The sequence below is a fragment of the Cutaneotrichosporon cavernicola genome (assembly GCF_030864355.1).
Source record: "Cutaneotrichosporon cavernicola HIS019 DNA, chromosome: 1".
In the NCBI taxonomy this organism is placed as follows: Eukaryota; Fungi; Basidiomycota; class Tremellomycetes; order Trichosporonales; family Trichosporonaceae; genus Cutaneotrichosporon; species Cutaneotrichosporon cavernicola.
The window spans coordinates 2665519-2687491 of NC_083393.1; the positions used below are offsets into that span (position 1 = coordinate 2665519).

Here is a 21973-nt window from a genome sequence, read left to right on the forward strand (position 1 = left end):
TGGCGAGCGGAAGCAAATTTGGGTGGCAACAGGGCTATGGGCTACATGAAATCAGCCGCTCCCTTCCGGCCGCCTCGCATAGGCGAAGGGTTGCGGGCTGCGGCTTCTTGCTGGCCGGGAGGTGCGGAGGTAGCGCCTCCTCGGGCGGCAGAGAGGGGAGTTGGAGCAGGTTCAGGCTGCTGGCCAGGGGCAACCTTCTCGACCCACACTCCGGCATCGTCATCCCTACGCGAGGGTTTAGATTTCTTCTTGGGTTTGACCGAGATTCCTTCGTCTCCGTCGTCCCCTACATCAAAGGACAACACGCCCTTCCGCTTTTTCTTCTTGTCTTTCTTCCTTTTCCCCTCATCGTCCTTCTTGTCATCACCGGCGCGACGGAACACTGGCTTGAAGGTGTTATAGTCGAGCGGCCCTTCATCGACAGGGAATGGGTCCTTGGGCTTTTCATCCACAACCGCGACAGCTTTCGAGGTTGGTTCGTCCTCGTCCTCATCCTCGTCGTCGCTGGCGAAGATAGCTTTGAAGATGTCGATGCTGGGCTTGGTGTACGTGAGGATGTCGCGGCCCTGGTTTGCGTCATCTGCCATACCGACCTCAGCCAAACTGGTTGGGACGTGCTCTCCGTCCTCCCGTGAAGTCGGCATTGGCACATCGTTCTCCACCTCTGTCCCTGCCTGGTGAGTGAACTGCGATTCGAACGACATGGGCTCGACGCTTTGGAACGTGGTAGGAGTGGCTGTCCCGCTCTTCTCCCCCTCAGGCGGGCCATCGGGATGAGGATCGGTAACGTGGAAGCGGCGACACACAAGCTTGACGGGATAGAAGTTCTTCACAACGCGCGTCAGTGGCCCATAGTCTCCGTCATGTGCCGCCTGTTCCCTTGGGGTGAGATTCTGCTTCACTTCCACCTCCGTGTGCTGTGGCTTCGCGAACTCGACCGCTGCCTTGGATGGGTCGTAGAGGTGCAGTCCCGGCCGGGGCACTTTGGAGTCGCTGTTGGAGAGAGACGTGCTACCGGACGCGAATCGTGACGACAAGGCGTACGACATCGGGCGGAAGATGCGCGCCGACTGTGCGAACGTCTCGAGCTCCTGGTTGATATCATCGACACTGGCGGACGGAAGAAGGGTGGGAAACGGCGACTTGGTGTTGTATGTCTGTGACCGCAGGTATGACCTGTATCGCTCTTGCTTCTGCCCGTCGTCCGTGTATGGCATGAATCCTTGCAAAGCTGCAGAGGCCGTCCTTGGGGACAGTGGCGGGATGACCACGTCCGTAGCTCGTTCTGGTGGAAGCTCAGGCTCCGGCGCCATCGACAAGGATGGCAGTGGCACTGCCTTCGATTTAGCGGCCGCAGCAAATGCTTGAAGTCGTTCGCGATCCTTCTCCGAGATGTACTCCCACACCGATTTGGCGGCAGAAACTCGAGGCTCTTCTCCAAGGGCTTCGCCGCGCTGAATGTCAGCTCCAACCTCATTCTCTGTCCCTCACCTGCGCGTGCGAGAGCAGCCGTCCTGGTGCCCCGCGGGGTGTTTCGCCGTTCACTGTTCCCTGCAAAGGCTGTTCGTCCGACTTCTTCGCCGCGTCCCACACGGTAGTGGGGCTGGGCTTCCAATCACTTGCAATGTCAGGGAAAGCCCACCTATCTGTCAGCGTAGCTCCACCACTGCCACTCACCATGTCTCCTTGGGCACGCCCTTGGGATCCAACACGAAGCCAGTCAACACAGGTCGGCCATCGTGCCATCTGGCCGTGTTCGAACCAGAGCGCGCCTCATCTCCCCCGGATTCAGGGGCACCCGGCTGCCCAAGAACAATCGTTTCATCGCCGACATCCTCGTTATCGAAGACGTAGTGCGTCTGGTCCGTCGCGTCTGCACTGTAGGGGTCGTCATCGTCCTCTCCCGCCCCCCACGCTGCTTGTCAGCTTACAACCGCAATAAAATTCACTTGGTCGCTTTCGCGGAATCGCGCCCATCCCCCGTCCCTTCTGGTATCCCAGTCCCTCCTTATCGTCCTTTGCGCCGTAGACAAGCAATGTCGTATCACGAGGCGCGTACATGTGCTTGCTCGCCTCGGTTGAGTCGTCGGTCTCCGTCTCGAGGCCGGCACGCACACGCCCCAGCTTCCCCTGCTGTATCCTAAGCTTGCGTAGCGTCACACGGGGCCCGATGCCCTGCCCCGGTCGCCAGCCTAGCTTCTGCAGGATCGAGTGCCCAATTGAGGACTTGGCCGGGACAACGAGCGACTCGAGCGCCGAAGACAGACTGCAAGTAAGAATCAAAACACCTCCAAACTCACCTCTTATCGCCTAGCTCGCGCTCCCCCGCAAACGCGTCATGCTGGAACGTTTCGGTGTTCTGCAGCTGCCGGTCCTCGTTCATTTGCTGCCGGTCTTCCTCGTCCATGAAGTCATCAGCGCTTTGCTGATAATTGGAGCGGTTCGAACGCGACGACTTGAAGGTGGACGGAGTCCATCCTGACTGTTAGTTCCGACTTGGGATCCTAGCGGTCTCACCTTCCTTCGAGCCCACAGAGTTGAAGTATCCCGCGGACCAGCCGCCAGTGAACGCGCCGTGGAAGCGCCGACGGCCCTTCTCATCTCGGACCTAATGTTAGTTAGCCATCAACATAATCGTCTATCTGCTTACCTCTTGTTCCCATGCTGGCAAGAACTCCTGCTTGTCCTTCTTGTGTTCGCTGAGCGCTGGCAGTGGTGTTCCAATCTGGTCGTCAGCTGCAGCAAGAAGCGTTGGACTCACCTTAACGAAAGACTCGTTCAAATACGCGCTCTTGAGGTTTACATTCTCGAGCTCGAGTTTGTGCTTGAGCCGCGAAGTCATCGCGAGCAGAGTGAGTTGACGGTTACATTCATGTTGAGTAACTGGGCAGTCAGACTTCTGCTTGAGCGGCAAAACACCTCCACTTCTAGCCACGTGGTTTTGGTACCGCGTTCCTCGCCGCTCGGTGGAGACCGGCTTGACCGGATATTTCAAGAGCCGAAGTTGATCACCATCGTCGATGCGCCGCCCACCATCTGGCATCTTGCATCTTGCACATCGTTATCAGCATATCCACACTCATTTAATCACAAATGTCGCGTATCATGCCGCAACGGGGAGGGAACCGTGAGACACTCGAGATCCTAAACCCCTTCCTGCAGGTCCTCCGCTCCGATGGGCCCATTCCTATCCCCATCAACACTCTCAAGGGGGCGCTGGGTCACTTCCTTGCCACGCTAGAAGACGAGCAGCTGGACGGATTCGTGACCGACATCCTGAACTCCAAGAACTTGTGGCGCACACTCTCACCGTCAGGGATTATCGAGGCGGTGCGGCCAGCTCCCGTGGTCAAGGTGCGGAACCTCAGGCCGGATCTCAAGGATGGATGGTTCACCCGCGACAAGCTTGGCAAGGCGTGTCGCACCTGGTTGGAGCAGGTCTTCACCGCAAGCAAGAAGGTCAAGAGTGACAACGCCGTGTATTTCTACGTCGGCCTGCTCGCTGGAGTGGACGACGCGGAGGACATGAAGTGGGGCCAGCCGCGCCAGGACATCGAAGAGGAGGTCGTCGTTGCGCTCTCGGAGCGCCTATACCCCAGGACCTCGGAGGAGAAGAGGAAACAGGAAGAGGAGCTCGAGCCTGCACTCAAGACGTACTGTCAGGCTGCGGGCCATGTCGACGCCGCGCGTCTGCGCGTTCTCGACCTGAGGGTGGGTAGGGTGTGTTCCGCGCTGACAGTCAGAAAGTTGCGCCACAGCTCCACGACGCAATCTTCCAATCGCTTGGGTATCCTTCAATAGCCGGTGGCCGGCCGAAGTTGGACCTCCAGCTCACGAAGGAGTTGTCGCGCGGCCTGTCGCAAACGATCATCGCACTGTCACAGGGTGGCGACCGGAATCAGGTTTTCGCGTGGGACACAGCGACGGCGTACGTGGCGCGCATGCTTGACTGCGGAGAAGGATTCCAGAAGGAGTGGACTAAACGCACCGCCCCTGCTTCTGGAAGTATCGGTACGTCACGGCGATCGTTCTCCTCGCTGACTAGCAGAGTGGGAGAGGCAGAAGGAGGCGCTCGCGTCCTTCACGCAGGTTACCTGGCCTGTCGTCGAGACCATGCTGGAGCCACATAGCTATGGGAGCAAGCGGGAACGTGTCGACCTCGCATCACATATCGTCCTCACGATGGGCAAGTTCGCGTCTCCCGCGCAGGAGGATTCGCAATCAGCAGCCTTCGAGAACGTGCTCTACGGGTGCCTGGACCTCATCGCTGCTCACGGCAAGTCGGTGGCAGTGCGCCAGCTGCTCGAGGACCTCAACAAGCCGAAGGTGTCTGACTTGTTGGCTGGGTTCATCCTTATCGTCGCCGAGCAGCTCATCCGCCTCATCGACGCGCAGAGCATGCGTGACATCGTCTTCCCTCTGGCTCAGAAGTGAGCTACCCTTTGTGGATACTAGCTAACAGCAGGTATATCGTGCGGCCGATACACCGGGCGAGCTTTGAGGCGGCGAACGCGTTCATGCTCACTCTTCTCGATACGGCAAGCAGTACACTCGTGACAGACATGACGCAGGGGCCCTTCGTCGACGCCCTCACGGTCATCCTAGCACACAGCCTGCTGCGACACGCGCGCGACGGGTCAGTCAAGGCCGAGCAGCTCGGCGCGGCGTACCCTCTCGTCGTTAAGGCTGCCGGGCGGCGAAGTACCGACCTGGTGGCTCAGTGTATATCGATGCTTGACGAGGCGACGTTCTCGAGCAAAGACTACGAGTTTGCAGTCAAGAAGATTCGGATCATGATTGCCTCCAATATCCCACGTTCACTCATGCCAGCGTACCTCGACAGCATCGCCAAGTTGATTACCAACACGCCGCGTGAGAGTGAGGCGCGCTTGGAGCTGTCTGGGCTCGCGTTCAAGGTCGTGATGGGGAATGTTCCGGACGAGAGCAAGCAGTTGGCCGTGGACTGGTGGCTGCAGTGGCGCCGGCGCTTTGAGGGTGGGACGGACGCGCCTCAGGCGAGATTGTAGCGTAGCGTGGAGGTTTGTAGACACCATCATTATGCATCATACTGGCGTACCAACGATGGCTATTCCGTGCCGTCCTTGATGCTGATGATGCCATTGGAAGTGACTGTTGAGGTGAGGGCAAAGCCAAGGTCCTCTAGGCTCAAGGTGAGGAGGACGCGCGAAGGACACGGCCTAGACATTAGCAACCTCGAATTGGCACAACACTTTGGCTCTGAACCTGGAAGCTGGAAGAGTCGGAACGATGATCACCCTCGAGCCCAGCTTCCACTGATCAGCAGCTCAACATTGACCCCAACCACGTTCACAGTGGTCCAACAGTCCAGCCACCTGGACACTGCATCTCACTCCATACGATCTGGTGACGATACAAAGAATACTCGGCTTATCACATCAACTGCCTACACTACTTGCGACGGGGCGGGGTGTCACGGGAATCGCGACGAGGAGGCGGCGAGCGCGAGACAGCACGGCGGCGGGGCGGGGAATCGTCACGAGAATCGCGGCGGCGAGGTGGAGGCGACGGGGATCTCGAGTCGGCACGACGGCGAGGTGGAGGCGACGGGGATCTCGAGTCGGCACGACGGCGAGGTGGAGGAGAGCGTGAGTCTCGTCCGCGGCGTGGTGGAGAAAGCGAGTCCGAGTAGCGCCTGCGCGGCGGCGGAGAGCGCGAGTCAGACTTGGACGAGCCACGACGACGGCGGGCTGGCGGGGAACGCGAGTCTGACTCTCGGCGCCGGCGGGGAGGTGGGGAACGCGAGTCCGACTCGGACGAGTAGCGGCGACGCCGGCGACGCGAGTAACGCGAGTCGTCGGACGAATAGTCCGAACTCGACAACGACGAGCTCGACAAGTCCGACGACGAGTCAGAGTCCGAGCTGTCATGCGCCTGAGCGGCGAGGCGCTCCGGTGCCGTCTCGAGCCAGGTGCGCATGTCGTCGGTGGCCGCGCCGAGACCAATCATTGTCCAGAAGTTGATGGCAAAACGCGTGTTCCGCGGGTTGTCCGTAGGGAAGATGCCGGCGAAAGCTGGCTGCAGGTCCGGGATTTTGAGACGTTCGACAAGCTTCTTCAACCCCATCTCCTCCTTCATCTCGTTGAACACGAACTTGATGAAGATACGCGAGGATGACGTCGTCTCCTCTTCGTTCATGTGCACCGTGTGCAGGACGGCCCACGAGATACCGTCCGACGCGAGTAGGTGTCCAAAGAGGCGCCCGATATTACGCAGCTTGTTCGTCTCGTACCGATGGATCGTGTCATAGTACTTGGTAAACGCCTCCTGGAAGAGGTCCGTCCACTGACGGTTCAGCTTGCAGAAGCGCTCGGCGATCAGACCGAAGAAGTTCGAGTACGAACGCTCTTGCGAGCAACATTCGACAATCATGTTGACGAGCTCCATCTCGCGGCCCTCGGGAATGTTGACCTTGAGGAGCTTGTGGACCGCTTCCTCAAAGTTGAGCGAGTTCATAATCGTCAGGAAGATCGTCCTCCTCAGGTTGATGAGGTTCTGCTCAGTCATGTCCTGAATACCCTCCTTGTCTGGAGCCACGTCGTCGTCATCGTCGTCGTCAGAGTACTCGTCGTCTCCACTCGTGCCCGACTCATCGTCTGAGTCGCCGATGATCTCCTTCTTGATCTCGTCGTACCGCGCCTCATTCTCGAGGAAGTTTGGGTCTGGCTTGAACAGGTTGAGGCCCTGCAGCACCTGCAACTCGTCTTCCAGCTTGAGCTTGTGCGTGATCTGCTCTTCCTCCTCCACAAGATCCAGACCTTCGGGGATCATCGGGTTGTCCTTGTACTTGTCCTTGCGCACCTGGAACAACACCTCAATCATGTACTGGCAACGCTTCGACACCTTGCCGTCGTGAAGAACAGCGCGGAAGCGCTCGAATACCATTGTGTTGGCCTTGGGAGCGTGCTCAGCGAGGAAGAGACCGACTTCGCGGGTAAACGCGACGGCGACCTCGATTGAGTCGTCGGTTGGGCGCTCTAGACAGAGAAGGAGGATCTGGAGGGCGACAATCTCGTGCGCAACATACTGGTTCACGAGGTGGGCGATGAATGTCGATGTTGCGGTGCACACCGACTTGTCGTTACGCTTGTACGCCCGACGGAACTGTGAGATGAGGCGAGTGAGTACCAGCTCGCCGACGGTGGGCAGCTTGGTGTTGACAATTGCGACGAGCGACGCGAAGATAGGGGTGAATGGGAGCGAGGCGGCCTGGGCCCGCATAATCGACTGCGCAAATAGCCCGCGACCGCGAATCAGGTTCTCGCCAAACAGCTCGGGGATGACATGCTTGATGTTGGTGACGTTGACCTTGTTGATCATACCGTTAATCGACTTGCGCAATGCGTCCCAGCTCAGGCGCTGATACTCGGGACTCGTCTTGTCCTTTGCCGCTTCCGCCTGCATCGCGCGCAGGCGGGCGGGTGGAATGTACGCCCCCCCGGAACGCGAACCGAGGAGCTTGGCGAACTCTGCGCGCGCAGCATCGTCGACCGTTGTCACCGCCCCGTTGCCGTTCTTCGTCTCATCTGGTCGCGATTCGGGCGAGCGCGACCGGCGACGGCGTGAAGGAGGGGATGGAGAACGCCCGCGAGGAGAGGCGGACAGAGACCTAAAGTGTGTCAGCATTGTGTATACCTCAGCGGGAATCATATCGCACCTCTTACGCTTCGAGGGCGGTCCTTCGTCGTCCGAGAAGCTTCTCCCGCGGGAGCGAGAAGGTGGCGAACGAGAAGCAGACGGCGAGCGAGGCATCCTGGCTGCCTTGATACAGAGGATGACGCGTCTGCGGGTTTGAGAGGGGAGAGAGGTGGATGGGTCAGAGGGTTGTTACGTTGGCTGAAAACAGTCAACGCTTGTGGTGGCGACTTGAGTGGGCCGGCTGCACCTGTTAATAATTTACACGTGTCATTGATCCTATGCCTTGCCTTTTGTTTCCGTGATTTTCGGTGGGGCCCCTGAAGTGGCAGGTGACGCGACAAGCAACAATGGATACTGTATAGACGCCTTCACCCCACGTACCCTCTCAAAACCCATTGTATTGTCTCTCTCTGTTCTCTCTCGCCCTTTATCCACCTCCCTCTCTTCCCTTCAACTCTCATAAAATGGCTTCCCAGAACCAAGAGCTCCTCCAGGCTATCGCCAAGGCCGCGGACCAGTACCCGAAGCCCCCCGTGACGTTCGCCTACGGAACCGCCGGGTTCCGCACCCTGTGAGTTCGAACGTGGCTGTGCAACTCCGCTAACGCGACAGTGGCGAGCGTCTGCCGTCGGTCATCTTCCGCGTTGGCATGCTGGCGGTACTCCGCTCGCAGCGCCTCAACGGCGCGACGATTGGCGTGATGGTCACCGCGTCCCACAACCCCGAGCCCGTAAGCTATTTCCAGATCCTTGCAGCTGATATAAGGACAACGGTGTTAAGCTTGTGGACCCTGCGGGCGAGATGCTCGAGCAGTCTTGGGAGGCCCACGCTACCGCGCTGGCCAACTGTGAGACGACACAGCTCCTGGTCTCAACGTATGAGGACATCGCAGCACAGTTGCGTATCGACATCAACACCCCCGCGTCCGTGGTTTACGCGTATGACACACGCCCCTCGGGCCCAGCACTGATCCAGGCGCTGGAGGCTGCCCTTGGTGCTTTCGGGGACCGCGTCAACACTGTCAACGTTGGCATCACCACCACCCCGGTTCTCCACTACGTCGTCAAGGCCACCAACGACAAGTCTGGCACGTACGGTAAGCCCACGATCGAGGGGTATTACGAGAAGCTTGCGACCGCGCTCAAGACTCTCATTGGCAATCGTGCACCCTTGGCCCCCCTGTACGTCGACTGCGCAAATGGCGTCGGAGCCGTCGCACTGGAGGAGTTCGGCAAGTACGTCGAGGACATTATCACGCTCAAGGCTCTCAACACGGACACCAAGACCAAGGGCGCGCTCAATTACCAGTGCGGCGCCGACTTCGTCAAGACCAAGCAGCAGCTCCCGCCATCGGTGGCAGAGGCTGGCGTCCTCGCGAAGCCCGACACGCGCGGCGCTTCCTTCGACGGTGACGCTGACCGCATCGTTTACTACTACCTCCGCGACGGCAAGACCTTCCGCCTCCTCGACGGCGACAAGATTGCTGTGCTTGCTGCTCTCTTCATCGAGGACCTCGTCAAGCGTGCCAAGCTCCACGATGACATCAAGGTCGGCGTTGTTCAGACCGCCTATGCCAACGGATCATCGACCAAGTTCATCAAGGAGGTACGTCAGTGGCGTTTTGGACATGTCGCCTGGTTTAGCAGATCTGACACCAGCGCAACATCCCAGTGACCTGCACTGCTACTGGTGTGAAGCACCTGCACCACGCGGCGCTCAAGTATGACGTCGGTGTCTACTTTGAGGCCAACGGGCATGGCACCGTCCTCTTCTCGTCTGGCGCGCTCGAAACGCTGCACAAGGCCAAGCCGAACTCGCCGGACGAGGTCAAGGCGATCAAGAACCTCCTCGCCCTCTCCGAGCTCATCAATCAGGCCGTTGGTGATGCGTTGTCGGATCTCCTCCTGGTCGAGGTAGTCCTCGCGCATCGCGCGTGGGGTGCGGCCGAGTGGGACGCCGGGTACGAGGACCTCCCCAACCGCCTGGTGAAGGTCGAGGTCCCCGACCGCACCATCTTCCTTACCACCGACGCCGAGCGCAAGCTCACCTCGCCGGATGGGCTGCAGAAGCTCATCGACGAGGCGGTCCTCAAGGTCAAGCAAGGCCGCTCGTTCGTTCGGCCTTCGGGGACAGAGGACTGCGTGCGTGTCTACGCCGAGGCCTCGACGACGTCCAGTACTGACCAGCTTGCCGCTATCGTTACCGACCTGGTCAAGCAGGCCGCTGCAGCTGCGGCGACTGCGTAGAGAGGAATTGCCTGGGATTAGGATACAGTATAGATCTATATGTATGTGCGTTTGCACTCTGGGATGGCATAGGTTTGGGATAGTGCTGTGAGAGAGTGAACGAGTCCCAGATGCTAGGCTGGCGGGACCCCGAACTCAAAAGAGGATTGTCTGTGCGGGCTTCGCCTGTCATGCATTCCAGTCCAGGATACTATTCCATTCCGTCCCCATTGTCGCTGTCTGGCTGTCTTGCTGTCTGGCTCGCGGATTTAGGGCTTGTTGTTGGCGCGCTTCATGATCAGCCTGGTGGCGCAGATGGTAGAGCTGGCTGGAGGGCAGAAAGACCTGTAGTGGCAGGGTTGGGTGGCAACTGCTGACGTCGATCTGTGGGCCCCGGAAGGGCAAGCGTCAGCGCCTCCTCCAGCCGCCAGCACTGTCCTTCCCACCTCACAATCACAGTTTCTCTCTCTCGTCAACTCTATCAAGCAGCAGCAGTCATGTCCGGGTAAGTATCGCGCATGACCGTGCTAATTTAGCGTGCGCGAGGCTACCCACGCTGGCAGCTGGTATACCAACAACGGTAAGTACCCTTGACTTGATGACCCGTGTTGCCGCCCTTCCCGCTCTCCGTCGCCGTCACACCTATAGCCTGATAGCCTACTGCGGCTCAATTACTGCCCACACGACGACGTGCACAGCTGTCACGCCTGGATGCTCCACGAGCTAGTAGCTACGTTGGGCGCTAACGTCAACCGATGCCCGCCCTCCGCTTATCTCCCCACTAACGACAGCCTCACGCCTTCGTGCCGAGCTGGAGGGATACCTTTCCAAGGTCACGCCAATCCCCGCTCTCTCATTCATCCCGCCGGTGAAGGATGCCAAGGCCATCATTGCGCCGTAAGCCACCCGATGGTCCAAGGTCCAGCTGACATCAGCCACGCGGGCTACTCGTATTCCGGGCCCGCGGCCGCGTGGGCCTACGCCTCAATACCCACCGACAAGATGTGAGCTAGGTCAGCGTCGGGAGCTGACAACAGCAAGCGCGTGTTTCTTCTCGGGCCCAGTCACCACGTATACCTCTCCGGTATTGCGCTGAGCGGCTTCGCGGCGTACGCAACGCCGCTCGGTGACATCCCCCTCGACCTCGAGAGTGAGTGCTTTCCACGACCCACCTATCCCCCGCGTACCCAACCCCTCCATCCAGACGCACCGACCTTGCCCTTCCGGCTGACCGCAGCCATCGCTGAGCTTCGCCGCACCAAGCTCTTTTCAGAGATGAAGCCCAGCGTCGACGAGGACGAGCACAGCCTCGAGATGCACCTCCCCTACATTCACCAGGTGTTTGGGTGCGTCTCAACAAGGTTGCGCTGATGCAGCTCTAATGGCGTCAAGCTCGTACCTCTTCTTGTAGGCCACCCTCCGGCGAACCAGACGGAGGCTCTTAGCGCCGCACTCGCCAAGTACTTGGACGACCCCGAAACCTTCTTCATCATCAGCAGCGACTTCTGCCACTGGTGCGTTCGTGCTGTGGACGGCGAAATCTAAAGCATTTCCTATCGTCTTCTGCTCAGTTCTTAGGATTTCGCGGACATCTGACAACAGGGGCACGCGCTTTTCGTGCACACCGTACTACCCGAGGGCGCCGGACCCGCCCAACCCTGTCCCGCCCGTCGAGGGGCGCTCGACTCCAGCCCAATCTCCACCCGAGATGGTCAAGCGCTTTGCGAGTCCAGGCGCAACGCCCATCTGGAAGTCGATCCAGTACATGGACCACGAGGGGATGGACCTGCTCCGCAAGCCGGCACTCAAGGGCACCGTCGACGCGTGGGAAGGCTACCTGGCGCGCACAAAGGTAGGGCCGCTAGCGAACGCGCTGACGCCAGAACACGATCTGTGGGCACAAACCCATCACAGTGCTGCTCAACCTCGTGCAGTATCGTTACGGCGGTAAGGCTGGTGCCGAGGATGTGCACTTCAACTTTGTCCGCTACGAGCAGAGCTCGCGCTGCATGACCGGGCGTGACAGCAGCGTGAGCTACGTGAGCGGCGTCCTGCGCCCCAACGCGTAGCGCCATCCCTTCGTTGTACTCTGTTTTGTCCGAGTCGATGCATTGCTACAGAAGTTTACTCCTGGTCGATGACCTTGTAGCCCTTGACCTGCGTGTCAGCTGGTCCGCACGATCAAACTCGGTATGGAGAGCAGTGGTAGCATACCCGCACCGCACTCACCTTATTGTCGCGGATCATCGCGAGGTACTTCTGGGCGAGGTCGTAGCAGACCTCGATGTTGTTGACGCCCTCGGTATTGTAACAGTCCTGGAGCTCGCGGCGGACGATACGCGCCTCCATCGCCTTGACCCAAGACTCGCGGATGTGCTCCTCACGCAGCTTGAGGGTTTCTGTGCAGCCAAGCGAACCAAGTAAGATATGCCGGAGAGACAGATAGACGGGTGGAGGAAGGGGAAAGCGCAAACGATCATCGTCCGCGAACAGTCGGAAGAGCCGGAGCAAAGAGAAGAGCGTCAGCCTCATATTACGTCGCGGCGCATAGCGCGCATGTTACTCACGCCTGTACTCATCCACGGAAGGGCGGTACTCGGGCATGATAGGCGATGTATGTGGTGGTGGGAGTGGATGGAGAGATGGAGGTCGCTACCGCCAATGTCCCACATACTAGCTCCCAGCAAGGACAGCCCAATGAGCAACGGCGGCTTTGCGACAGACTTGGGAGATTTGATCCCGCCTCCATGTGGGTTTAGCATGGCTGTTTCGAATCATGAAGGTTGACTTCTTTCATGGTCCGAGTTTTGGTGGTCTGGAGAAGTTGGCGATGAGCACTGAACTTCAATAGACAATGTATAGACAGCATGCATAAAAAGCAGGGCAAGGAGACGAATGGAGGTTGATTTGTGGGATCCAAGGTATGCCAAGTCTCTGGTATTGGCCTGTGCTGCCATCTGCCCATGAGCACTAGACGTTGCTCGTCAACTCATTGGGCTACAGGCAGGAAGCGTTGTTGACGTAGTATCACCTTCCTTGCACCCAGTGCTCCAGTGCTCCGGTGCTCAGGTACCCGAAACGTCTCCTTTCCGGGTCCGGTTTGCTTGAGGGGATGAGCTAGGCAGCAATTGTTTGTTTGTACAGACTAACTGACGATGACTACTATTGATAGTGTTCTGCAGATTAGAGCACGGCCCAGACAATCGTCCTCATCATCTACACCATCCTCGCAACTTGAATCTTCCTCTTCCTCTCATTCTCTGTGTTTCTATCTCTCTCTTGGCTTCTCACTCTCTTCTTCAAGTCTTCACTCTTCCATCCCAACCTTCCTCTCCCCTTCATTACCACCGCATCTCACCACGACCGTATACGTATTCTCATCTACTTCATCTCCCCAAGCTCTATCCCGATCTTGCTCCCACCCACATTCCTCAACCTCCCTCATCCTTAAACCCACAACACACCCCACCCTCCAACCCTTCCAGGCTGCTGCTCATCTTTGAACGAGAGATGGGCCTCAGCAGTTCTCCCGTGGAGGAGGAACCTCTGTCCACCATGGTCCCAACAGCCTTCCTTTCCTACCTTGGGTTCATATCCCCCATGGCCTCCCCAGAGATGACTTGCACTGCTTCTGAAGCCACTCCACTACCATCCCTCATCAATGATATCGACCTTCCGAAGAACCAGGAAATCGATGCCGTCTTCGACTCGTGGCACAGCAATAACCATGAACGACGGCAGTCAAATGATACCCAAATTTCCCTCCCTTGCACCGAATCTACCTCACTGTCCTACAACAGTGAGGGCGGCCCCGTTAGTAAACTGCATGCTCTCACTGACTACCAGTCGCGGTCCATCCTTCCTCCTATTCGGGGGGCAGGCAGTTGGTCACGCTCCTGGACCTCACCGCCGGGAATGTTCCCTCCGTTCAATGGGGGGATCTGGTCTCCACCTCAGTGGTCCGCCTCATCTGGGGACAGTAACACGGGTGACGTGAGTGATTTCTGTCTTACGTTCCTGATGAACAGAACCACGCTGAGATACTTGCTCTTCGTAAGCATAACCAGCTCCTCGTCGCCGAGCGCGATATGGCCATTCAGAAGATTCAACAGCTCACTGCTATGGTGAGACTCTTCTTTGCTCGACTCCGAAACTAGCCCACTCATAACAGCTTGCGAATTGTTTATTAGCTCCTGCATCGACCCTCGCCCAGCAAGTCGCCGTTCCCCTTCTCCCACCCTACCTGACCGACAGTCTCTACCAGAGTGCAAGTAACTCTCAGCAACAGGTATTCCAGCAGCAATCTACCTTCCCCGGACGAGGAAGGGTCGACGTAAGATTAGTCCTCGATGTCATTGATGACCTAACAGCCCCTTACAACTGTGGACCTCATCATCAAGGGCAAGGTCGATTATCTCCGGATGAACAAGCGCAGCGACTTCGAGCTTGTTAACTGCCTTGTGTCAACCATCTCACAGGAACAGTTCAACCTCAACATACCACCGTGAGCTCCACTGTGATTCTTAGCTGACAATCTAGTAAGGGACTCAAGGAAGCCACAATTACCCTGGGGGTAGGTTGTGTTCGGCTCACATTGGGTCACTAAACAGCAGAAATCCCTTGGGCAGCCAAAGTTCGCCGTCTACACCCAGTACTTGGTCAAGATGATCACTGAACAGGCCAAGTCCCTGTGCCTGACGTCGAACGGTAACCACCTCTGCCAGCAGCTCCTGGAAAAGTGCGACAGCGAGGACAAGCTCAATTTCATCAAGCAGATAGAGTCCGTTCAACGGTTCCGGCCTTGAACCAAGGAGCGAGTGCTAACGAACAGGGAGGACATGTTCGCCATCGCCAACGACATGTTCGGAGTCCACGTTCTCGTTAAGGCTATCGGCGTTAGGGAGCTCGAGGTACGACTCATCGATACTGTGCTGATGGCGAGGCTCGTATCGTCGACAGACTTGTCTCGTATGGTATTTTCAAGTCCATGCAGACGGGAGCTCGCAAAGTATGGCGTCCAGTGGGTCAACATTCGGTACAAAAATGTTGATCCAAGTACCTCAGCAAGTGTCGCACCTCTGGCGACACCGGCATCTTCGATAAGTACGCATGGGTTCTGGGGGGACTCACTTCAGAATCAAGACAGACATGACGGGCTCCTGGGCCGATCTAGCTGTCTCTAGCCAGGTAAGCAACACAGGTACCGTCAAATCTTACCCAGCACGGTACGATCTCGTTACAGCAGATGTTTGAAGGTTGTGCCACCCAGGATTTGGTGGTAAGTTTGTTGTCAAGACGAAACTGATCCCCAGGAAGCCTGTTTCAATGAGGCAGGTGTGCAGGGGGGGTGTCACTAACAGTAGATCCTTGAGGACCTTCCCCGTGTGGCTACGAACGAATTCGGACAGTGAATGAAACGGCTCTTGAGGTTGGACCTAACATAGCAGCTATCTCATTAAAAGATTTCTCGGCCTGGAGCCGATGTTCCATGCCGCGATCTTCACGGCTTCTATGTTCAATGCTCTCGCCCACTCCATCCTGACCTGCTACCCGCCTCTTGCCACCAACTACTACGGTGTTCGTTTCGTTGAGACGGTCATTGACTCAAACCGGTTGCTTCAGCGCGCCAATGCCATCAAGTATCTCAACTCTCTCTGCTCTCAGAAGGACGGGTAAGGGCTCAGAATGAGCGCACGCTCACTTGTCAGACGTATTCCGGCCATAGTCGATGTCGCCAACTCGTCTGTTGGTCGCGGTCATCTTCGTGCGTCGACCACGGCTCGAGCAGCAGCTTATCCGCAGAGTTTGTCCTTCGCCACATGCCGCGTCACGGTGACGGCGGCCTTATGAGCCGCGTCCGCAGCACCTGTCGCCAGTTCCAGACGACCCTGCGCAACTCTCAGAGTGGAAACGAGCTCCTGCGTAGACTGTGAGTAGGTACATCTGAGAGGACTAACGTCAGCGGCGTCATCAATACGCCTGCTCGCCGTTTCTAAGCGCTCAATCCCAATCATCACAACCCTCGTCACCCATCTCAATGCCCGTCCGCGTAACCATCCAGTCTTTGTTCCGATTCACGACCGCGTTGTTCCATCAGTGTCTTGGACACCAGGGTAGAGGTGCTCCTGAAGGAATCGCTGTATATCATGTCAATGAATGGCCGTCGTTGTACCTTGAGGAGCGAGTCATGGCCGCTGGGATGAGTGTGAGTGATCAATGCAGGATGTGCATGGCGGTGGTGGTGGTGGTAGTAGTGTACAACAGAGATGCGGAGCGAAGGATCCGATAGTCTAGAGCTGGTTGCGCTTCTTGGAGGTGCGCATGTAGGGCCGAAGGAGCCATTCGACGTCGGCTGCAGTCTGGTCGACAGTACCCTGGCGGATCTCGTATGCTGACGTGAGCTTGTTCCCAACAAATTTCAACTCACGCTTGGCCTCGAAGCGCGGTCCAACCTCGGCAAGTTGGACGTCCTTGTGGCTCGTCTTGGCAAACACGTGGTGGCGGAACGAGATGAAGTCACGGTCATTGGCAAACGTCATGACACGCTTGGCGTCGTCCTTGGGCACGGGGAACAGGGCCTTGAGGATACCTGCGACACGCTCGCCGAGCTTGGTGCCGAAACCATCAAAGATGAGGTGGGGGTACTGCTCAGATACGGTGGAGTCGGACGAAGCGACATCGTGGCGGAGCGTAACGTTGTGAAGGGTCATACTAAGTGTAGGCCCGTGTGGCAGGTGGCTAATAACCATAGCGTCGGGTACGCCGCGGTGTTCGTGAACGAGCACAAGATCCGTAATTCCCTGGGCAAGACAAGTCTGCACGAGATCCTTCATAACCGTGTTTCCGCGATTCAGGCGCACCGCATTAGGAAACACAAGCCGCATCTCCTTGGCGAACTGGGTAAGCCTGGAGCTGGGGTCGCGCGATGTCGTGACCACCACCTTGGGATCGTAGGTGCCGACCTTTGCGTACTCGTCGTCAATGTGACTCTTTGGGTCGGATTGCGCCTCGTCCAGCACTAGGTCCTTGCCGATGCTGCGGGCCTCGTTCCTCAGTTCTGTAGGGAGGGAGCGGCCAGATGCGAGCGCATCCTTGATCGCTTGCTTGCGCTCGTAGATTGCGCGTTCGGTGGATTCGTGACTCTTCTTGAAGACATATTCCCGGCGTTCGCGGGCTTGGCGGCGGAGCTGGGGTTAGATGCGTCAGAGGGGTTGTTGGAGCAAAAGGAGAGGTAGGCCAAGTCGCTGGTCTACTGACAGAAGCGTAGCGTATAAGAGAGGGGGTCCAGAAGCCATCGGCTCCAAAGCTATGGAGCCAGATGCCAAGTAACCATATGTCATGTCATGAAGAAGCGACAGAGGTGGAAACAGATGCCAAGGAAGAGCTCCCGTCAAGAAGATAAGCCAGCTCCACGCCGAAGGCGGGGGAGCGGGTGTTGAAGCATGGCACACAATAGAGGCACCATAATTATCGAGAATGGTCAAGTGACTTACCATGATAGATGAACTGTGGAGTAATGCGGATGGAAATGGAGATGTTGACAAGTACTGGAATGGACACAAGACTGGGATCGAAGCTGGAAAGTGGAGGTATCCAAAATCTATGGCGGAGGTGGAGGTGGGAGGCCTATCTAGATGTCTGAAAGCCAGGTAGCAAATTGGATTGGCATGCCTAAAAGTACTGAACCCCGGACTGATCGCTGATCAGCACGGATTGTTGAAAGGACAAGAGCGCAGCGCGGTACATAGAGGCTTGGCTTGCTTGGCTCTTAGGGATATAAGGGGAGGATTGTAGTATTCAAAACCTTTCAAGCTTCCAATTGCTCAAAAGTCGGCACGTTCGGCTCACTACCACTCCATAACGCTCCATATCGTGTACTCTACTGTACTCGTGTATCAGCATCTCTTGCACACATTCTGAGCGGCGCAAAGAAGGTATTATTAATGTCTCACGAGAGTCGTCTCAACCAATCCCAGTGCTGCTTCGCCCATACTGTGTGTCAGAGGATGGTATACGTGTGTGATGTGTGACGCTCTGTCGGTCGAGTACACCGCATCCCGAGGGAGATGGTGCCTGGTTGAGTTGGCTGGCTCCACAACAACTGATGGCGAGACCGAACCAAACCTGAAAATACACAACCGTGTCAGAGTACATTGCCACTACTGCACCAGCATACAGTAGATCTTTGAGATCAAGCTTGCGATCCCTCGGATTCCCGGGCCGTCTGTTGGCAGGACGAGTGGGGCGCTGGAAAATTACATGCCACAACTTGCATTGTGCGGTTGGCTCCCCGGTCAGTGGCAAAATGGTACTGGGTGGTGGGGGAGAGGATCGAGGAACAGCAAGAGTACGTAACCCATCTAATTTGGTTGTGTTTTGGATGCGCAGTAGAGTTAAGACCGGCGGCAATATGGGGAACACGGGCAAACCTGCAGTATCATACAGCGCTGTACCCTTGACCGAGGCACACAGCTGCCCAAGTGTCCAGCAATTTCCAGTAATGACGTCGCGCACGTGCGTGAGTGGGTTGCTATCTTCTTTCTCCACTGGTGACCCAAGTCTTACTCCACAGCCCCATACACCCATACCCCTGCAAGTGCGTGAGAGATATTCAATCTTTCCAAGTCGTTCCAACGGTCACGTCTGGTTCCCGCTCCTCTTGGCTTATACTTAAGCTGTCACTCCCTCTAATTCAGAAGACTTAGTCGTCTGATAATCGCGCAGAGGCCCAGTGCCACTCGTCTACGACCCCTGGATCCAATTCCCTCATCTGTACCCACAACTGGACCAGCCCTCCCCCGCCAGTGTTCAACCAACCGCAACAACTATCCACTCACCCCGGCCATCTCTGTTTCAGTTTCACTCCATAACGCCCAAACGTCCATCACGCGCGCCCAACTCTTGCACACAGCCTAGCCTAGTCTAGCGCACAACGCGTTGACCTCCTAAAACTACATCCTTGGTCGACGCGTCTCTCCACTCGACACTTCCCCTCCCGATTCCTCCCCACTCTTCCTCCTCATCACCACTCCATCATGCTTGCGCCCGCGACAGCGACAGCGGCTGTCGCCGCCCTCGCCCTCTTTGCGGGCGTGGCTGCGGACAACCAAGTCCCTCTGCAAGTTGAGATGGTCAAGCCCAAGCGACGTTAGTATCCCTTGTAATCGCAAGGCCTCTGTCTTCATCACTAATTTCCAGAGCTCACAGGGCGGTTCATGCATGTCACTGATTTCCACCCCGATCCATACTACAAGGTCAAGGCAACGCTCGAGTCGGGCTGCCATCGCCTCAAGGGCGAGCAAGACCCCGAGGAGGAATATAAGCGTAGACGCAAGAACAGGGGCAAGAATCGCATGGACCGAGACGACGAAGATATTGAGGCTGGAGAATGGGGCACGCCGATCTCGTGAGTAACCTAACCTTCCTCGCTGGCATGTTGAACGCGCGTCGCGTGTATCTATGGCCTAACAGCCATACCCGCATACCGCCAAAGTGTCACGCTTACACCTTCCCGCAGTGACTGCGACTCGCCCATCACCCTCGTTGACCTTGCGTTCGACTGGCTCAAGAAGGAGTGGGTCGAGCAGGTCGACTTTGTCGTCTGGACTGGCGATAGCGCCCGGTGAGTGTCCGCATTGCGTCGATAAATTACCTCGTCGCGCGACGCCCCTACTGACCGTGCCAGTCATGACATCGACCGCTTCCTTCCTCGTTCAGGTAAAGAGATCTTTGACCTCAACCGCATGATGGCCCAACGCATGGTCAACACGTTTGGCAAGAAGGTGCCCATCATCCCCTCGCTCGGCAACAATGACGTCTACCCTCACAACATTATGGAGCCCGGGCCGAATCGCGTGACCCAGGAATTTCTGAAGTATGTCGGAACGCCTCCCATTCAATGTGAGCCACACTGACGACATAGAATATGGAAGCACTTCATCCCCGAGGAGTACCGTCACGTGTTCGAGCGTGGCGGCTATTTTGCGGTCGAGGTCATTCCCGACCAGCTCGCCGTCATCTCACTCAACACGATTTACTTCTTCGTGTCCAACTCAGCCGTCGACGGCTGCCGCCCGGGCTCGGGCGAGCCGGGTGATCTTGAGATGGAGTGGCTCGAGGTCCAACTCCAGGGTTACCGTGACCGCGGCATGCAGGTCCACCTCATCGGCCACGTCGCGCCGCACGAGGGGCTATACTACGACGACTGCTGTATGTTTATCCCCTGACGAGTTGATCAAGTGGCTAACCTTATCCAGATCTCCGATACGGTGACCTCGCTCTCCGGTACCAGGACACTCTCGTTGGCCACCACTACGGTCACCAGTAAGGCCCTGTCTCCTGAGCGACACTGACACTTTACAGGAACATCGACCACTTCTTCTTCATGGACGTCCCCGAGCTCGAGGCCATCTCCCAGGGCGAGTCAGCTGCGCTCAACGGCACCCGCTACCTCGAGATCGAGCCCAAGGACCAGCTTCTCCAGCCTACAGTCGACGACTACTCGTACCCCGGGCCCGAGATCCACGGTCCTCACTTCCTGGAGAGCGGGCGGTTCAAGATCTTCGGAAGGAAGAAGTCTGCGCTGCTTCTGGAGCAGCTGAAGAAATCGTTCAGCGGACTTCCAGGCCCAACGGAGCTCAAGTACAAGGACTACACCGTCATCAATGTCGCGCCGAGCATCATTCCAACGTACCAGCCCGCGGCCCGCATCTACTCGTACAACATCTCGGGTGTAACTCTTAATTCCGAGGTCCGCCAGCAGGTGGTGCACGCGGAGCCCGACGACCCCATGGACGCGATGTGGAAGGCGAGGAAGGGTGACTGCAAGAAGCCTGAGAACATGTACAAGCCCCACTGCTCGTTCAAGACTCGACCACGATACGCGTCGCCCGACTCGCCGTCACGCTCGAACAAGCCATTCACCACTCTGGGCTACACACAGTTCTACATCCCCAACCTCGACCAGCCAAAGAAGTCCCAGGCGTTGCCCGGGTGGGAGATCGAGTACACTACGTTCTCGGCGCGCTCGCTCCTCCCTGAGTCGCTCACGAACGGCATACATAAGGCGTACGGTCAGCCCCCGCCTGTGCCGTACCACCTCCTCCCGGCCTTCGACCCCGACATTGTCGACCTCGTGACGGCCGACGAAGTCGCGCTCCTCGATGCCGAGGATGACGTCCCGAGGGCTGGCCCCGACACGGACCACAAGAAGGAGCAGTTCTTACGCGCCATCAAGCGCATTACGCCATGGAAGCTCAAGGACCTCACCATCAACAGCTACGTCAAGTTTGCGCGTCGGCTCGCCAACGACAAGAAGGCGTTCAAGAAGTTCCTCGTCTACATGTTTGTCTCCAGCTGCCCTGGAAACACATGCTAGTGTGCATACGTTCTCGAGCACGTTAGAGCCGCCATGGCGATACACATCATACCATCTGTATGTATCAGTAGTTTTAATCATGACCGTCACATGCATTGGATCGGATGAGCGAGGCTTTGACGAATATAGTGACAACGCAGGGTTAGTGGTGTTGCTCAGAACTGAACATTGCGTCATGGTCACGTGAAACCGCCCAGCATTTGCAGTCCTCCAGCTGAACTGGCCAAGTTCAATGGATAGCACCCTTGATGCCGGCGTTGAACTTGGAGCATTCGAAGCCGTCATTTCAAGAGGGAAGACAGGAAGGAGACACAGTATCAACAGTAACTTGTCCCGAGGTGGCTTGCTTAGCTACTGACGATAGGCTTCGCGTCAAATCATACTCTGCAAAGTTACATAGGTGAAATCCACAAAGGAAGCAAATCCACCACTCAAATACTATAGTTCAGAGGGATGCCACCAGGGCCTCCCAGCTCGTAAGATGGTTATAAAATCAGAGTATAGTCCGATGGAGAGAAGGAACGAAGGGCGCGACTAATATTTGACTGGACGCGACGGTTGCACTCATCGCAGATGAAGTTTAGAGTGTAATAATCATTCCTAAGAACAAGCGAGGGCTGAGCCATTAGGAGTTGTGTAACTTTATTGAGCTCCTCTTTGACTGGGCTAAAGAAACTATACCGTTCAGTGTTCT

The 21973-nt window shown here is 57.1% G+C and overlaps 9 protein-coding genes across 9 annotated transcripts; 5 read left to right on the top strand and 4 right to left on the bottom strand.

Annotated features, from left to right (window-relative positions):
* Positions 1 to 41: 41 nt before the first annotated feature.
* On the bottom strand, positions 42 to 2842 carry CcaverHIS019_0109920 (uncharacterized protein; the record flags this gene model as incomplete). Its single annotated transcript, XM_060604311.1, has 8 exons — positions 42 to 1454; positions 1492 to 1642; positions 1678 to 1915; positions 1950 to 2266; positions 2301 to 2478; positions 2518 to 2608; positions 2651 to 2725; positions 2762 to 2842. The coding sequence occupies 8 exons, from the start codon at positions 2840 to 2842 to the stop codon at positions 42 to 44; spliced, it is 2544 nt and encodes an 847-aa protein (XP_060453540.1).
* A 251-nt stretch (positions 2843 to 3093) lies between these two features.
* Positions 3094 to 5027, top strand: CcaverHIS019_0109930 (uncharacterized protein; the record flags this gene model as incomplete). Its single annotated transcript, XM_060604312.1, has 4 exons — positions 3094 to 3711; positions 3744 to 4011; positions 4049 to 4430; positions 4466 to 5027. 4 exons carry the CDS (start codon positions 3094 to 3096, stop codon positions 5025 to 5027), a joined length of 1830 nt encoding a protein of 609 aa, XP_060453541.1.
* Positions 5028 to 5430: 403 nt separating this feature from the next.
* On the bottom strand, positions 5431 to 7791 carry CWC22 (uncharacterized protein; the record flags this gene model as incomplete). The annotated part of the gene is made up of 2 exons (XM_060604313.1): positions 5431 to 7648; positions 7697 to 7791. The coding sequence occupies 2 exons, from the start codon at positions 7789 to 7791 to the stop codon at positions 5431 to 5433; spliced, it is 2313 nt and encodes a 770-aa protein (XP_060453542.1).
* A 350-nt stretch (positions 7792 to 8141) lies between these two features.
* On the top strand, positions 8142 to 9923 carry CcaverHIS019_0109950 (uncharacterized protein; the record flags this gene model as incomplete). Its single annotated transcript, XM_060604314.1, has 4 exons — positions 8142 to 8248; positions 8290 to 8407; positions 8443 to 9282; positions 9336 to 9923. The coding sequence occupies 4 exons, from the start codon at positions 8142 to 8144 to the stop codon at positions 9921 to 9923; spliced, it is 1653 nt and encodes a 550-aa protein (XP_060453543.1).
* A 476-nt stretch (positions 9924 to 10399) lies between these two features.
* CcaverHIS019_0109960 (uncharacterized protein) lies at positions 10400 to 11971 on the top strand (the record flags this gene model as incomplete). Its single annotated transcript, XM_060604315.1, has 9 exons — positions 10400 to 10407; positions 10439 to 10482; positions 10694 to 10799; positions 10838 to 10906; positions 10940 to 11052; positions 11140 to 11248; positions 11279 to 11416; positions 11505 to 11754; positions 11786 to 11971. The coding sequence occupies 9 exons, from the start codon at positions 10400 to 10402 to the stop codon at positions 11969 to 11971; spliced, it is 1023 nt and encodes a 340-aa protein (XP_060453544.1).
* Positions 11972 to 12026: 55 nt separating this feature from the next.
* CcaverHIS019_0109970 (uncharacterized protein) lies at positions 12027 to 12506 on the bottom strand (the record flags this gene model as incomplete). Its single annotated transcript, XM_060604316.1, has 3 exons — positions 12027 to 12059; positions 12132 to 12301; positions 12470 to 12506. The coding sequence occupies 3 exons, from the start codon at positions 12504 to 12506 to the stop codon at positions 12027 to 12029; spliced, it is 240 nt and encodes a 79-aa protein (XP_060453545.1).
* A 1311-nt stretch (positions 12507 to 13817) lies between these two features.
* Positions 13818 to 15898, top strand: CcaverHIS019_0109980 (uncharacterized protein; the record flags this gene model as incomplete). The annotated part of the gene is made up of 11 exons (XM_060604317.1): positions 13818 to 13895; positions 13931 to 14026; positions 14273 to 14406; positions 14442 to 14475; positions 14513 to 14682; positions 14734 to 14812; positions 15266 to 15309; positions 15350 to 15574; positions 15611 to 15666; positions 15705 to 15831; positions 15865 to 15898. The coding sequence occupies 11 exons, from the start codon at positions 13818 to 13820 to the stop codon at positions 15896 to 15898; spliced, it is 1077 nt and encodes a 358-aa protein (XP_060453546.1).
* Positions 15899 to 16192: 294 nt separating this feature from the next.
* Positions 16193 to 17398, bottom strand: IMP4 (uncharacterized protein; the record flags this gene model as incomplete). The annotated part of the gene is made up of 3 exons (XM_060604318.1): positions 16193 to 16293; positions 16330 to 17089; positions 17396 to 17398. The coding sequence occupies 3 exons, from the start codon at positions 17396 to 17398 to the stop codon at positions 16193 to 16195; spliced, it is 864 nt and encodes a 287-aa protein (XP_060453547.1).
* Positions 17399 to 18937: 1539 nt separating this feature from the next.
* On the top strand, positions 18938 to 21279 carry PPN1 (uncharacterized protein; the record flags this gene model as incomplete). The annotated part of the gene is made up of 7 exons (XM_060596569.1): positions 18938 to 19049; positions 19101 to 19308; positions 19420 to 19524; positions 19588 to 19776; positions 19825 to 20111; positions 20159 to 20225; positions 20265 to 21279. The coding sequence occupies 7 exons, from the start codon at positions 18938 to 18940 to the stop codon at positions 21277 to 21279; spliced, it is 1983 nt and encodes a 660-aa protein (XP_060453548.1).
* Between the last annotated feature and the right edge of the window lie 694 nt (positions 21280 to 21973).